Raw genomic sequence first — 15,808 nt, 5'->3', positions numbered from 1 at the left:
TACTGCCTCAGTGGATTAGACGACAGGCTGGAGTGTAGAAGCAGACTTTAAGATTTTCCCGTAGCTGAACAATCCATCATCATCATCCTTCATTGTAACTGAGAATATGGTGTGGGTCATAAATCTACAGGAGTGTTATCTCTGAAAAGGCAAGATCTTTGTTCCAGTTTCATCCATTTCTACATCAGGAAGACTTCAGAGTGAGTAGCTGCTGATAGTCAACAACAGGTTGATTTTGTATCTCTCTGACTGTCTACTCTGGAGAGCTGGGCTCACTTTCTCTCCTGGGCTTATTACCATAGTTCTGTTCAGTGTGTTCACTCTTGGTTTTTACTGTATCAATAAGGTATAGAGGTTGCAACAGCCTCTTAATATTATCTGCAGTGATGCAGTGAACACACACCTAAACTACACACAACTACACACCTACTTTAGAACTATTATAGACAGTTCTCATCATTGAAATCGATGGGTAGAAACAATGGCTAGTCACAAGATCATGTGAAATTCAAACACAAGAAACCACAATTGGCAAACAAAGAAACCACATCCTGAAACTCTGCTTGTTTTAGGAGGGACAAAAAAACAACCTTATATAAGCTACAGTGGCCCATATGAAGAAACTGCACACTCAGAAGGCTGAGCCCATGTTCCAGTATAAATATGAGTTTGCAAAACTTCCCTACCCATTTCTTATTGCCTCAGTGGCTTAGACAACAAGTGTAGAAGAAGACTTTAATATTTTCTAGTAGCTGAACAGCCCAACGTTTATTGTAATTCAGCATACTGTATAAGTCGTAAATCTACGGGAGAGTGTTATCGCTGAAAAGGCAAGATCTTTGTTCCAGTTTCATCCATTTCTACATCAGGACACTTCAGAGTGAGTACAATAGCTGCTGATTTTTTTGTATCTCTCTGACTGTCTTCTCTGGAGCTGGGGTCACTTTCCTTCCTGGGCTTATTACTGTAGTTCTGTTCAGTGTAACACTCTTGGTTTTTACTGTATCAATAAGATACAGAGGTTCCAACAGCCTCTTAATGTTATCTGCAGTGATGCAGTGGACACACACCTAAAGTGAGTTTACCTACATTCCTATTTGTGGAATAGACTTTACCTTCCTTTTTAGGCTGATATAAATCTTTATCAACTGAATTCATAATATACATCTTCGGAAGTATCAAACTGGTGTACTGTAAGTTAGATGAAGATAGGGTATTTTAAGGGCATAAATTAATGCTTTTCTTGTCATGGTTCTGCCATGGCCTGCCTTTGTGTTTCTTTAGCCCCGTTTCATTAGTCATTTCAACCGGCCCTCGTTGACTTCCCCTCGGCACTTCCCCTCGGGGGAATCCCCGTCGCCATCTTAAGTGTCGTTCCATTACTCTGATAACTCAAGTGAACTTTCTGAGATCGACCCTTCAAGGGCCGAGGGAGCGAGTCAACAACGATGTAGACTTCACAAGCGCATATTTGCCAGGATGCATTGTGATCGTCCGTCAATTCCGGCGCATGAACAGGTGATGAATATAAATGCAAGTAAACAAACAAAATTTAGAGGATGTAGATATATTTTTGAAATGAACGCATCTGCAATATTTCATTACTCATTGTTCTTTGTAATTTTTATTATTTATTCTTATTATTAATTATTAGGCCTGCTTAAGGGCAAGTGCATTCCATTTCAAATATTCTGCTCCTCCTCGGACCCTGCACCCCTGCTCTGCAAGTGGCCACTCACGTTACGTATGGTGCTACGTATTAGGCTACCAAGTGCCGAGGGGAAGTGAAGGAGGGCTGGTTAAATGACTAATGAAACAGAGCTCTGGTCTGTCTGTCAGTGTGTAGTGTGGGTGTGGCTCCCTTTCTCCCCCCAGCGCCTGCCTCACCTACACACCTGAACTTCATCACTAATCACCCATCCCCACAGTATATTTACCCCAGTTCATCATCCACTCCTTGTCAGTTCGTCTGTTTTGCTTCCTGTTGCTACCTGTTTGTTACCTGCTCTCTTTCCCAGTGTACCCGTCCTCGTGTAATCCTACCTCATCTTCAGTTTTCAACTCCTTCTCTTGTTTCCGGCCAGGTTGGTTTTTGTATTCCTTTGTTTGCCTTTTTGCCAGCCTGTTGAGTTTTTGGTTTTTGATTTTGTATTTTTGCCTTAGTTCTTTATTAAAAGTCTCAACCTCAGTAAGCCTCTGCCTGCCTGTCTGCATTTGGGTCCAGCCCCCTGCGCACACGTAACATTTCTATTCTTTTTGTTTACATTGCTGGTTTTGGTGCTTTATGATGATGACCGGCTGGAGGTGATACTGTAGTTCACCGATCTTTATTCAGAACTACATCACTGATTATCTCTAGATGCCCAAAGCATCTGCCTTCAGCACCACAGGACACCAATATCTAAAAATCTTTCCTAGAGATGTTCAGAACGTTGGGCATGGTGTGGTTATGGCTGCATAGAGTAGATAAGGTTGAGTAAGAGGTAGAACTGTCCCTCTCATTTCAATGTAGTGTATATAAAGGTTTTTAATTCAAATCCATTCATTTGTATCAAGCAACCAGGGTAGAGCAATCTAATACACTCTATAGGCTAACCAATACCGACTCTGTGCATTCACAAATCTACACCACATAAATTGTGAAAAGTTAATTATGAAATTCTCCCATCATGTGTTGTATTGACATTGTTACTTATCAGTCCATATAAAGAAATTATCCAACCGCACACTGGCCCTCATTTATGAAACGAACGTACGACAGAAAACTGGGCGTACGGTCATTTCCACGCAAAGCTCGGCATTTATCAATTTGGACGTGAGCGGAGGCTACGATCAAATCTCACGTCAAGTCTCAACTCGTGTACGCAAGTTTTGGAGTCAGCGTGGACTTGCGGTGCAGCATAGTAAGTACGGAGTAAGTGAGTCGGAGAATTGTTATTAGACCATATATTCTGACTGGCATCTAAGCATATGCAGCCACATATTCATCACTTAAAAATATGTAGCCTATGGCAAAATATTCTATTTTGTAAAGGCCTACATCGACTATGTGTCATACAGCCTATCCCTAACATAAATAGGTATTTTCATATTGTTTGCAATTAACGGTGTTAACAGTTTTCTAGTGATTAATTAAGATTAATATCTCTTTCATTTTGAGTTACTTGTTTGAGGTCTGACCATTTTTTCTTCACCTAAATGTAAAGAATTGCGATACAAGCTTTATATTAGGCTACTATTTTATATATATATATGCTATACATATCACGGATGTATAAATTAAATATTCAAACCTCAGCTGGAGTTCGATTGTTGATCGCTGTTGACCGCAGCAGTGATTTCTTTCCATTCTGCATTTTTCCGACTTCCTTTGATGACTTTTCAGGCTGCCAAATAGAACTAATTGGGTCAATTGGACTTGGGACGTTAGAGTTTCTATTTCGAGGTTGGAGAAGTTTCTCTTCTTGGACGTATTACGCCTCTCCATGTCAAACTCTGGGGGCGAGGCCTCTAAATCGAGAATATTTAGGGGCGTGATATTTAAATGACGATTGTTTTCAGCCTCCACATTTATCAACGCCCGATCATTCTTATGCTGTGATTGACGAGATACGAACGTTTCATGAATCACACGTGAACCCTGTCGTAAGATGATTTCTGCGCTCGGGTCTGCGCTGGTTTCTACGGTAGATTGATAAATGAGGGCCACTGTGAGGCTTTGCTGAAAATGTAATCACATCTTTATTTTTCTTACAGCAACTGCAAATGCTTCTAAAAGGAGCGTTTCTCTTGTAGCTAAGCCTATTTGCAAATGCTGTAAAAAATAAATAAATAAATAAATAAGGAAGTAAAGCCTCACAATGTGCGGTTACATAATTTCTTTATATGGACTGTGTATTGGACTTTGTATTCCTGCAACCAACCAAAATAGCATAATGCAATGGTTTTCACATGTTTTTCTCCCATTTTCAAGGATCGCCATGGAAAATCCAAATGATCATGAACCAACTGAAGAAATTACAGAAGCACTGAAGAACAACGATGCAGCCTCAGCCGCTGCAAAGGTCCAAGAGTATTTGGAAAAGCAGGATAATATTCCATTAAACATTGCCATCACAGGAGAGTCAGGCTCTGGTAAATCTACCTTTGTTAATGCCTTCAGAGGCGTAGACAACAAGGATGAGAGAGCTGCTCCTACTGGTTGTGTAGAAACCACCATGGAGGTTACAGCATACCCCCATCCAAACTACCCAAATGTTACTTTTTGGGATCTCCCTGGGATTGGCACCACCAAATTCCCAGCAGACAAGTACCTGGAGCATGTTGGATTTGAAAAGTTTGATTTCTTCATCATCATCTCAGCTGATCGCTTCAGAGAAAATGATGTGACGCTTGCTCAGGAGATTCAGAAGATGAAGAAGAAGTTCTACTTTGTTCGCTCAAAGATTGACCACAATTTAAGTGATGCAGAAAGAAGTCAGAGGGAGTTCAACGCAAAGGAGACTCTTGAACTGATCAGACAAAACTGTGTTCAAGGTTAGCATCTCACTCTAATTATTTTCAATCAATTCAGTGAAATCACAGTACGAGCCACATTCAGAATTTCAACACATTTTCACTAGTTTTTTTTCCACTGAAAACAGCATGTTCTGAAGTTCTCTTCACTATACAACATGGAAATTGTCTTTTATATTCACTTAAAAATTAGTTTTGCAGATGTCCTGTTCTCAGCATGATAGTGGTATATTAGGTGCATGCACTAATATTGTTGAAGCATTGGTCATTTTCTTTCTCGTATATACAGTTACTAATAGTTATTCAGAGATAACCTGACATAAAAAAGAAAACTTAGGGATTGTGTAATAGACCTTTTTTTTTTGGTGCTCATGAGCAACTCTATAAGAATCTGACTCAGTGTGTTTGTTTTTGATTGCTTGTTTGTATGTAAAACTTTTTGCAAGGCAGTGTTTAAGGGAATTACTGCATGTACTGTTTAGGCCTTGCAGAGCCAGAGTCCTGCATAATGGAAATACAGTAGGCTATGTGCTCATACATAAGGCAGTGCAGTAGAAGTCACACAGGTATGAACCAGCTCTATATTTACGCAATATCACATGAGAGGGAGCGCTGTTGTTGTATAATGGTGCACAGTACATTCACATACCAGGAATGAGCTCGGTGATTTTCTAACTGTTGTTGTGAATCACACAATAGTGATTCAGCCTATAGCCAGTTCAGGAAAGCTTTTACATGTGTTGTTCCAAACACCGGAAAATTCTCTGGCACGGGAAGTGATGCATTGTACACAGAAGCAACAACCGTAGTTTGTCTGAAATAAACAGAGGAACAACTGGGTAGTTAGCATGAGCAGAGATAGCCACCAACAAAGGCCTGTACCTACAGAATCTCATCTTCAACAGAATACCAAGGAAAAAGAAACAGATTGCTCAAAGAAAGACAAGCATGCTAAAAAGGAAAGCAACTGTACCTTTAAGTGATTGGCACCATCTCTATAAGAATTAAAAGCCCTCCAAGATGAGAAAAGATGGTGAGGAGCCAGCAACTAGAGTGCAAAACACCAAAGAATTTACCACTTATCACCAAAGGTGTCGCCAAAATCAAGAAAAACAACAAACCCAGTTTAACGTGGAGGTTTTAGTCAGCATAGTGTCACTCACTACAATCATATACCCCCACCCCACTTCTCCACCTGAGCACTTATGAAATCTTAGCACACCTGTTGTATGAACATGACTTTGTGAAGTTTAACTGATCAAATCATACTCCTTTTGTGACACAGGTCTTCAAAAACAAGGTGTGGAGTCTCCTAAGGTCTTCCTGATTTCCAGTTTGGATCTCCACCTGTATGATTTCCAACTCTTAGTGGAAACGTTTGAGAAAGAGATTCCTACACACAAGAGGAATGCTCTGCTGTTTGCCATTCCCAACATCAACCTGAAGATCATCAACAAGAAAAAAGAGGCTTTCCAGGCCAAAATAAAATACTATGCTCTCTTATCTGCACTTGTAGCATCTGTACCACTTCCTGGACTTTCTGTTGCTGTTGATTTAGGCATTGTGGTTGATGTTGTCAGAAAGTATCAGATTGGGTTTGGTCTTGACAGCAAGTCACTGAAGAAACTTGCTGATAGCGCACACATGCCTATGAATGATATAAAAGAAGTCATGACATCTCCCCTTGCAGGAAACATAATAAGCAAAGAACTTATTATTAAGATATTAACTATGTCTGTAACAGCAGTTGCATTAATGGTAGTAGAGGAAGGGTTGAGATTCATTCCAGCAGTTGGTATCCCTGTAGCAATGACAGCTTCCTTTATCTCAACCTACAACCTTCTGAGTACTTGCTTGAAGATGGTTGCTGAAGATGCACAGAAGGTGCTGAAGAAGGCTCTGGGTTTGAACACCTCAGTGTGATATCATCACATGAATGACAATATCACATTCAATACAATACAATAGCACATTAATTCCTGCAGCGGGGCTTCTATTTACATTCTGTCAACAAATGATGAATTTATAACTCAACTGCTCTGCTTTTGAATTAATACTTTTAATCCACACAATATCAGGTCAGAGTAATGGTGTAATTCTTGTCAAACCCTTTTTGCATTCGCCACCAAGTGATGGAGACTAAGATGACATCTAATGTGTAAAACAAACAGCACTTGATTTTCTGAAAATCTTCAGCTATCTTTCTGGTTGTCTGGTACTTACATTGACACCCAATCATCCCAAAAGTGTCAGGAAGTCTAAATATATGAGACTATGTATTTGTTATTGTTTTGTATAACTTCCTCTGACTGTTTGTACTCGTATTTTTGATGCACACATTATTTTTGAGTCAAATTGTTTAGTGGATTATAAGAGTGTTATTTTTAAATGGTCACTGTTGGGGCCATTGTCGGGGGTTTTGTCTTGATGGTTATTTGTTTTTTGTTTTTTTTATCAAACACCAAATTTGCTCATTAAAATATCTGCAATTTTATTTTTTAATTATCTAAAATATCCGGACCCATCTTGTAAATAGCTAACTTGGTATGAAGCCAGAAATATGACAGGAGGCACTGACACTCATCACTGCATGGGCATCAGTGGTAATATCACATTCAGTGGCAGCTGAAACTGTATATAGCACATTGTAAAGCATTGTGATAATTATTTTTGAGTGACAGCAGCGTGCATTGGTTGCTGCAATATGATTTCTCTTTATATTCTGTATACAAATGATAGCTCCTTTGAATAAATACTCTGGTCTGCACAATATCAGGTCAAGTATTAGTTGAACTCTTTTCAAACATCTTCATTTGGTTGAAAGGATGGCTTTTGATTGGTTTAAATAAATTGTGTATTAAAATGAAACAAAAAGCATGGAAATTGTTTTTCAAGACATGAAACTGGTTGCACTGAATTTCTTGTAAAATTCAAATCCATTCAAATTACTGATTATCTCTAGATGTCCTCCAGCACCACAGTACAGCACCGACTAGAACTCTTTCTTTGGGCAGGTGTGTTTATGGCTGCATAAGGCTGAGTAAGAGGTAGAGGTGTATATACAGGGTCTTAATTCAAATCCATTGATTTGTGTCACGTGACCAGGGTAGAGCAATCTATTGACTCTAGCCTAACCAGTGTCGACTGTGTGTATTCACAAATTAGCACCAAAAAAAGTGTAAAAAATGAATAATAAAATTCTTCCATTATGTGTTCTATTGAGGTTGTTACTTATCAGTTCATCTATTGATAACATATCTAATTTTATGCCATATATCATTTTATTTTTTAGAAAATAAAAGCAGTAATGTCTCCTTCTTGCATGCTATCCTAATTTATGCATATTAGATAATAGTGTGCTTATACATTCTGCTATTCCCCAAAATAATATAATGTTTGTTTTTCTCCAATTTTCAAGGATTGCCATGGATAATCCAAATGATCATGAACTAAATGAAGAGTTTGCAGAAATGCTGAAGAGCAATGATGCAGCCTCAGCTGTTGCAAAGGTCCAAGAATATTTGGAAAAGCAGGATAATATTCCATTAAACATTGCCATCACAGGAGAGTCAGGCTCTGGTAAATCTACCTTTGTTAATGCCTTCAGAGGCGTAGACAACAGGGATGAGAGAGCTGCTCCTACTGGTTGTGTAGAAACCACCATGGAGGTTACAGCATACCCCCATCCAAACTACCCAAATGTTACTATGTGGGATCTCCCTGGTATTGGCACCACCAATTTTCCTGCTAGCAAGTACTATGAACATGTTGGGTTTGAAAAGTTTGATTTCTTCATCATCATCTCAGCTGATCGCTTCAGAGAAAATGATGTGAAGCTTGCTCAGGAGATTCAGAAGATGGGGAAGAAGTTCTAGTTTGTTCGCTCAAAGATTGACGACAATTTAAGTGATGCAGAAAGAAGTCTGAGGAAGTTCAACGCAGACAAGACTCTTAAACGGATCAGACAAGACTGTGTTCAAGGTTAGCATCTCTAATCTAATTATTTTAATTAGTTCAGTGAAATCACAGTACGAGCCACATTCAAAATTTGAATAGACCACACTGTAAAAACGAATTTGGGCTTTTAGTTACCTCAATTCTTTTTCCTTAGTCAGTTCAACTAAAAATGACTAAAACATTGGGCCTACTTGAAATTTAAAGTTTTAATGTGGTCAACTCATCAGTCAAATCAGAACTGTCCAGGTAACTTAAATTGCTGAGTTGACTCAATTAAGTGTGAGTAGTAGCCCCTGCAAAACTGCCTTGGACAACCTGCACACGCCCACACGGACATAACCTCGTGCTCCACATGCATCATCCAGAAAAAAGGACCATTGCAGTTTGAGAGGACAGCAAGACAGCAAGTCAAGACAGAGCAAATAATTTCAGGTAAATATTTTTGTAAGTTACAACGTGCAATGCCATCCTACCTAATGTTAAAATTGTTGCCAAATGCTCATATTATTTATAGCTAGCTAGCTAACTACAGAATTCTTTCCTCATTGATTTGTGTTCAGAACATTTTCCTCCTTGCCCCTGACTGATTAAGTTACTGATTTGTTACCGACCGGTAACCAGCTGGGGAACGTTAACCAGTCCGGGGCAATGAGGAAAACGTTGATGACCGACTTACCGACCGGTAACAAGTTGCCGAGCAGCAGCCAGTCCGGGGCAACGAGGAAAACATTCGCTGCGAGCCTTCAAATCCATAAAATAATACCCTGGTTAGCTCCCTGTATATATTAACTATCAAAATTCAGCCAGGGCGTTTGTGTATGTAAATCAGATATTCATTAATTTAATAAGTCTACAATCTAAACCGCAGTGAATTGCATGGTTGCAGACAGTAGTGCTAACGTTAGCTAGCTTGTACCTTTGTATGGCGAAGCTAAGCTAAGCGATTTTATTAATATTCTAGAAACAACTGACTGCACTACAGTGAAGAATATGAATTCTTCCCCCAGTGTCGCAATATTTTATGGGATATCAGAGTTGCTAAAGGAACCATGGCATGCTTCCCTCAAAACTGGCTAAAATTAGGTCCCTTGAAAGGATGCTTTCTATGGATCCTATACATTTGAGACAACCTAAAACTTGAAAAGTTTCACTTCCTACCAAGAAATGCTACCAAAAATATGTTTTCTTCCATTTGGGACAGAGCCACTGTTTATCTAGCAAGCTTATCAACAGATAGCTTAACATGGATATAATATAAAACAATGTGTTTACTGCTGCATTACAAAGCTTCACTCTTTGTCAGTGCATTGATGTTTAAATTAATCTATGCTGATATTAAGATAAAATGCTCTCACTTATTGTCTATCCCTGCATGATATTAGTCAGTGATGGTTTATTTGTTAAAAGGCTGAATTTGGTTTATTAACAGTAATTCTGTATTTGCTGTGGATGACATTGTGGATTTGACTGAAATTACACAAGATATGGAGATATCATTCTGACATTGACTTGTTTTCTTTACAGGGCTGGAGGTCATATTGAGTGGTCTGGAGCAGCCTGTCCTGTCCCCTGTTGGATGAAGTTTCTTGTTCTCTTTGCAGATTGCTGCAGAGTTCTGGTTTCTGTTGATCTCCACCAGTCTTTCTTAGATGGACTTGACAAGTATTTTCCAACACTGCTGGAGTTGTACAGAGTGTGAGCCAGCAGCAGGACCAAGCTTCACAGTCTGCTTCAGTCCCTTGATGTTCAAGTAAGGATAGTCTGATCTTAATCAAATTCTTTCTCACCACTGAAGAAAGATTGAAGTTGTGACATCACTTGTAATAGTGGGGCAATAGTGATAATCTTGTGATTATCAGAAACTAACAAATGTCTACTGGCTCAGTTGCATGTGCGATCTCAATCGGTGCTCAAATCACATTCTGGTTGCGGATGCTTAGGTCCACCAGCTGTGTTTACAGCGCGGCTAGAGCAGTGACAGACAGACTTTAGTTTGTTTGAGGTGTTTTTCTCCTGTGTATTTTGCTATTTACCTTATTGTTACTTATCCTGTCAAAAATAACCTATACAAGCATGCCTACATTCCATCTTCAGATCTTGATTGCCACAGTTGGGACACAGTGCGTCTTCCTTTACTGTTCTTCTGTGTTATAGACTTCCAACCAGAAGAGCAGAGCTGCAGTGTTGCTTGGACTGCCTCACTACCTGAGAAAGGATCCCTCCAACTTCATCAAAGTCTGTGAGGTGCGTTACAGCCATTGTTTATATAGTTAAAGTGCTAGCTTTTATACCCTAATCAGGCAGCTTTACAGCAAACATGCTTTTACATGACATCTACATGACATTTACCTATAACTTGATGGTACATGTGATCAACTGTCTAGAAATTGAAAATGTTTTATTTACCTACAAATTCAGTCAGTCATTCATTCATTCCCACTCCATGTTAAGATGAGGGATGTTTTAGACCATGGAGCAGCACCAGTCGACTTATGTTTTTTTACAGTCTTGTGGTGGATTTTTTTTTTTGCACTGTCACCCAATGGATGTAACGGCCATTACACAATACAATGAGGGACAGTGATAAAAAAGACATATAGACTCTGTGTCTTACAACTATTTATTTATTTTCTCATGAAAAAGGGACATGTGTTTTCTCTGCTCGTTAAAGGGTTTTAACTCGAGTCTCTGTGTTAATATAAAAATGTATCATATTGCTCTCCTTCGGGGGAGTCATGGATGAAGTTCGGAGTAGTCATTTGGTGTTAATTTGAGGATATATCATAATGCTGTCCTGGTTGTGCCAGAGTCTATACATGATGAAGTTTGGAAAATGGTACACACACAATAATTTAATACATAATGATCTTTAGGCTACTGATTCGGAGGAGGAAGCTGTGAAGGGAGTGGATGTTGGCCTACTCTTCATCACTAAAGAGCCTGGAGGTGAACAAGACCTGCTCGCCAAGGACGTCGTTGACGTTGCTGTGATCCTGGAGGAGAGGATTCTCAATTTGAAAAAATATTGTAAGATTTGGCATTTTTCAGCATGTTGTTAAGAATCTTATAATACCTGAACTCTGATTTTGAAAAAAAACAAAACATTTGTGTATGAACTTGAATTGTTGAGGTCAAAATAAATAGTATATATTTTTCTTTAAAGTGATTTCTTGTTTATGAATGCATTCCACTCAGTCCTGTTAGAAAATAAGTGATTTAGTTGACTTGGCAAATAATGCTATTCAAGGTATTGATCAAACTTAAGATTGCCAGTGAGGCCAACTTTTACTGAAAAAGTAACCTGGCTGCCTTAAAATATTATGTTGATTCAACTAAGGTGCTTAGTTGAAATAACTTATGTTTCCTTGTTTGTGCAACAAAAGATAGAAATGCATGTTTGTTGGTTTGACTCATAATGTAATGTCACCTAAACTAGGCATTTAGTTCCTACAACTTGAATTTCCTTGTTAGTAGTACTAAAAATGTTATTGATTGAACTTTAAATATCAAGTTGATCTAACTGTTTATCAGTTTCAGATTAGTCACTTTAACTTATTATTGTGAGTGGTAGGAACTTACATGGAAGTGGAAAGAACTAGACATCCTTAGCTCTCTCAAATCAAGATTTTAAGGCAGCCAGGTTACTTATTTTTTTAAGTTGAGCCAACGTGTTCGTTTTTACAGTGCACCTGCTAGATAAATAAATACATTTGGCTCATAACCTATGTAACAAGTTATTTCAGTGGCATCTCAATAAACTCCATAAAATATAGTACTTTATAACGACTGTATCGTTACATCTACTGTACAATAAGCACAATTTAAATAGAACAACGCAGTCGGGAGTTAACGTTTCTAAACGTTGGATAATCTGTTTTGTCATTGAACATACCTCTTTCTGCCCATGAAACAGAGCTGATGAATGGCTGCAAAATTGCACCAACAAAAGCATATTTTTGTAAAAAAAAAAATTGTATTATATCCTCTTATAACATCAACCTGTTGGTTCAGATTGTATTGCATCTTTCTAATATTGAGCAGTTTGCCTTTTCACAACCGCAACCTTCCACCCGGAAAAACTACAGCGTGTGCTGTTCAGCACTTCCTATGAGCACTTCACAATAAAAGCCCTGCTCCGTGGGTTTTGTTGTTTTGTTGTTGTTTCTCCCATAGTTGACATGGAATTGACATTGTTATTGGGGTATTTGAGGGTGGAAAAATCAAATCTTTTGTCAGATTTCAGCCATCTTAATGGGAAGCAGGAGAATTTCAGAAAACATTGTATTTCAACCCAACAAGTGCTGTAGTGCAGTAACCATGTTCTTCATATTATGTTACTTTCAAGACCTTTCCAAAAATGTCTTTAATTTTGTCCTACGGCAAAGTAAATTTTTCACCTCTGTCCGGCTCTAGGCTCTTTCAGGTGTAGTTTTGGCTATTCTTTTGAAGGGTTCACTATCGTTTGGTAGCCACAGTCTTCATTGAGTGTGTTATGTTGGGCCAGGAGATCGAGTGAAAAACACCAAAGTAATGACCACATATCATCAAAGTTGTCACCAAAATTCAGAAGGAGGTTTTAAAGTCAGCGTAGTGTCACTCACTCCAATCATACATACCCCCACCCCACTCTTCCACCTGAGCACCTATGAAGTGTTAGCACATCTGTTGTAGGAACATCACCTTGTGAAGTTGAACTCATCAAATAATTTTCCTTTTCTGACACAGGTCTTCAAAAACTGGGTGCGGAGTCTCCTAAGGTCTTCCTGATCTCCAGTTTTGATCTCTACCTGTATGATTTCCAACTCTTAAAGGAAACCATGGAGCGAGAGCTTCCTGCACACAAGAGGAATGCTCTGCTGTTCGCCATTCCCACCATCAGCCTGGAGATCATCAACAAGAAAAAAGAGGCTTTCCAGGCCAAAATGAAACACCATGCATTTGTAGCAGCTATTCATGGGCTTTCTATTGCTGCTGATTCAGGCATGCTTGTTAATGTCATCAGGCAGTATCAGATTGGGTTTGATCTTGATATCAAGTCACTGCAGAAACTTGCTGATAGCACACACATGCCTTTGAATGATCTACAAGCAGTCATGACTTCTCCCTTTGCTGGTAAAGACATAAGCCATGAGCTTATTATTAACATAATATCCATGTCTACAAGCAAAGCTGCATCAGCAGTAGAGAAAGTGTCGAGATTCATTCCAATATTTGGTATCCCTGTAGCAATGACTCTTTCCTATAGGTCAACCTACAGAACTCTGAGTACTTGCTTGAACATGCTTGCTGAGGATGCACAGAAGGTCCTGATGAAGGCTCTGGGTTTGAACACCTGAGTGTGATATCATAACATGAATCACAATATCATATTCAATTGTGTAAGTAAAGTTGAAAAGAACACGTTATTTTTGAGTGACAGTAGAGCACATTGATTCTATTTACATTCTATCGACAAATTATACATTTATAACTCAACTGCTACTTTTAGTTCACACAATATCAGATCAAAGTAATGGTGGGGTTTTTTTTAAACCCCAAGTGGTGGACACTAGATGACATGTAATGTGGAATACAAAAGAAATCACTTGAATTTCTGAAAATCTTCACATACATATATAGATATAGTTATACAGATATATATATATAGATATATATTTGTTATTGTTTTTTATACCTTCCTCTGCCTAATTGTACACGTTTTTGATGCACACACATTTTTGGAGTCAAGTCCTTGATCTTCCATCTAATTGTTTAGTGGATTATAAGAGAGTTATTTTTCAAGGATCATGTTTCATCATTGTTTGGGCCATCAAGTGATTGGAGTGGTGACAGGCAGTTTGAAATGGAAGAAGTGGAACAAAATCACATTAATTTCTTAATGTTGTAAAATATGATCACATATCTATCTGGTGTATTTCTGGCTACATCTTGTAAATATGTAACTTGGTATGAACTTTGTTCCCACCTAGATTTACTCTAAGTCACAAATATGGCAGGAAGAAGGCACTGGTATTGATCAATGCATGGGCATCAATGGTAAAATCACATTCATTGGTGCAGTTGAAATTGTATGTACTGCAGCACATTGTAAAACAGCAGGAGATTGGTTTTGTGACAGCAGTGTGCATTGATTGCTGCAATAGGATTTCTCTGTATATTCAGTATACAAATTATAGCTGTTCATCTTTTGAATAAATACTGTGGATTATGACATGAATCACAATATCACATTTAGCAGCACAGTGAAAACATAGCACAAAAGAGTTTGAGAATGATTTTGTGTCGGTGCAGTGTGATTTTTTTTTATTACTTTATACAAATGATTTCTAATCTAGCTCCTCTTCTCAATAAGCACTTTTGTCTGCACAGTATCAGGTCAATATGAAAAAAACAGCACAGTAAAACACAACAAATCAATAAAATCTTTAAAATCTTTTCCAATACCTTCATCTGTTGTAACAATGGCTTTTGGTTGATTTCAACAAATTCTGTATTAAATTGAACTGAAAAGCATGGAATTGTTTTGTCACCAAATAAAACTTGTTCCCACATCTATTTCTCATGTCAGAGATGAGTCAGAAAGACTTGCAAAGAATATCTTGTAAATATCATGACTTTCTTCACTGCCACCTAGCTGTTATCTGGTATCATTACAATACTTTGACATTTTAAAGTGGCAGCAGACTCAGTGAACACTGTACACTTGTCCAGGATGTGTAACTCATTCTCTCTGACAAACTCAGATTGCATCCCTGTTGCTAAATTAACTGGTTCATACTCATTTACAAAAACGTCTGAGTCTCCTTGCATGACAAAGTCTGTTACAAACCTCATCCATCACCTCAAACTTGTTTAAAGTACCCAGAATTTATTCCAATTCAATACTCAATTCAATTCAACGTTTATTATCCAGTACGAAAAATTTGGTTTGCAGACCAAAAAAAACTCACAAAACATATTAAAACATAGAATTACCATAATTTACACTACAGATAAGACTAGATGGGGAGTCAATAGCTTGATAGAGTGCAGTAAAAGGCCGCTCATCAGTGCCAAATACAAACTTATTGTACAGGTGTAATAGACGCTAAGTCATTTCATATGCTGAGTGCAGTGGTGATGAATGAGTCCCTGCTTGCTTCACTGTTCAGTTTAGACACTCTAAATAGGCTTTAAACTATAGAGCCATCAGAATCACTTCAAATTAAAATCTTACATTCATATTTGCTCCACAAGACATGATCAACTCCCCTTGATTAATTCACTGATTGATCGAATTAAAAATGTAGTCATCTGTAACCCACCTGTAAATAAGACCCAGTGTGATCTCCCTGCT

The 15,808-nt window shown here is 38.3% G+C and overlaps 1 protein-coding gene and 1 pseudogene across 1 annotated transcript; both read left to right on the top strand.

The window, feature by feature from the left end:
• The first annotated feature begins 826 nt into the window (after nt 1-826).
• LOC139659347 (interferon-inducible GTPase 5-like) lies at nt 827-7,577 on the top strand. Its single transcript, XM_071537583.1, has 3 exons — nt 827-880; nt 3,974-4,536; nt 5,801-7,577. Exons 2-3 carry the CDS (start codon nt 3,981-3,983, stop codon nt 6,436-6,438), a joined length of 1,194 nt encoding a protein of 397 aa, XP_071393684.1. The 5' UTR covers nt 827-880; nt 3,974-3,980; the 3' UTR covers nt 6,439-7,577.
• A 363-nt stretch (nt 7,578-7,940) lies between these two features.
• On the top strand, nt 7,941-13,808 carry LOC139659342 (interferon-inducible GTPase 5-like; annotated as a pseudogene).
• Nucleotides 13,809-15,808: the final 2,000 nt, after the last annotated feature.

Source organism: Centroberyx affinis, unplaced genomic scaffold (assembly GCF_046629955.1).
Source record: "Centroberyx affinis isolate AG114_WGS23_722 - 3 ecotype Tasmania unplaced genomic scaffold, CSIRO-AGI_Caff_v1 ptg003070l_1, whole genome shotgun sequence".
Classification (NCBI taxonomy): domain Eukaryota; kingdom Metazoa; phylum Chordata; class Actinopteri; order Beryciformes; family Berycidae; genus Centroberyx; species Centroberyx affinis.
Note: the sequence above shows the minus strand (reverse complement) of the source record. Positions and strands in the feature narration are given on the sequence as shown.

Coding starts and splice junctions, on each gene's coding strand:
- LOC139659347 (XM_071537583.1), top strand. CDS start 3,981: ATGGAAAATCCAAATGATCATGAACCAACTGAAGAAATTACAGAAGCA. Junction 4,537..5,800: donor CAGACAAAACTGTGTTCAAG/GTTAGCATCTCA, acceptor TTTGTGACACAG/GTCTTCAAAAACAAGGTGTG.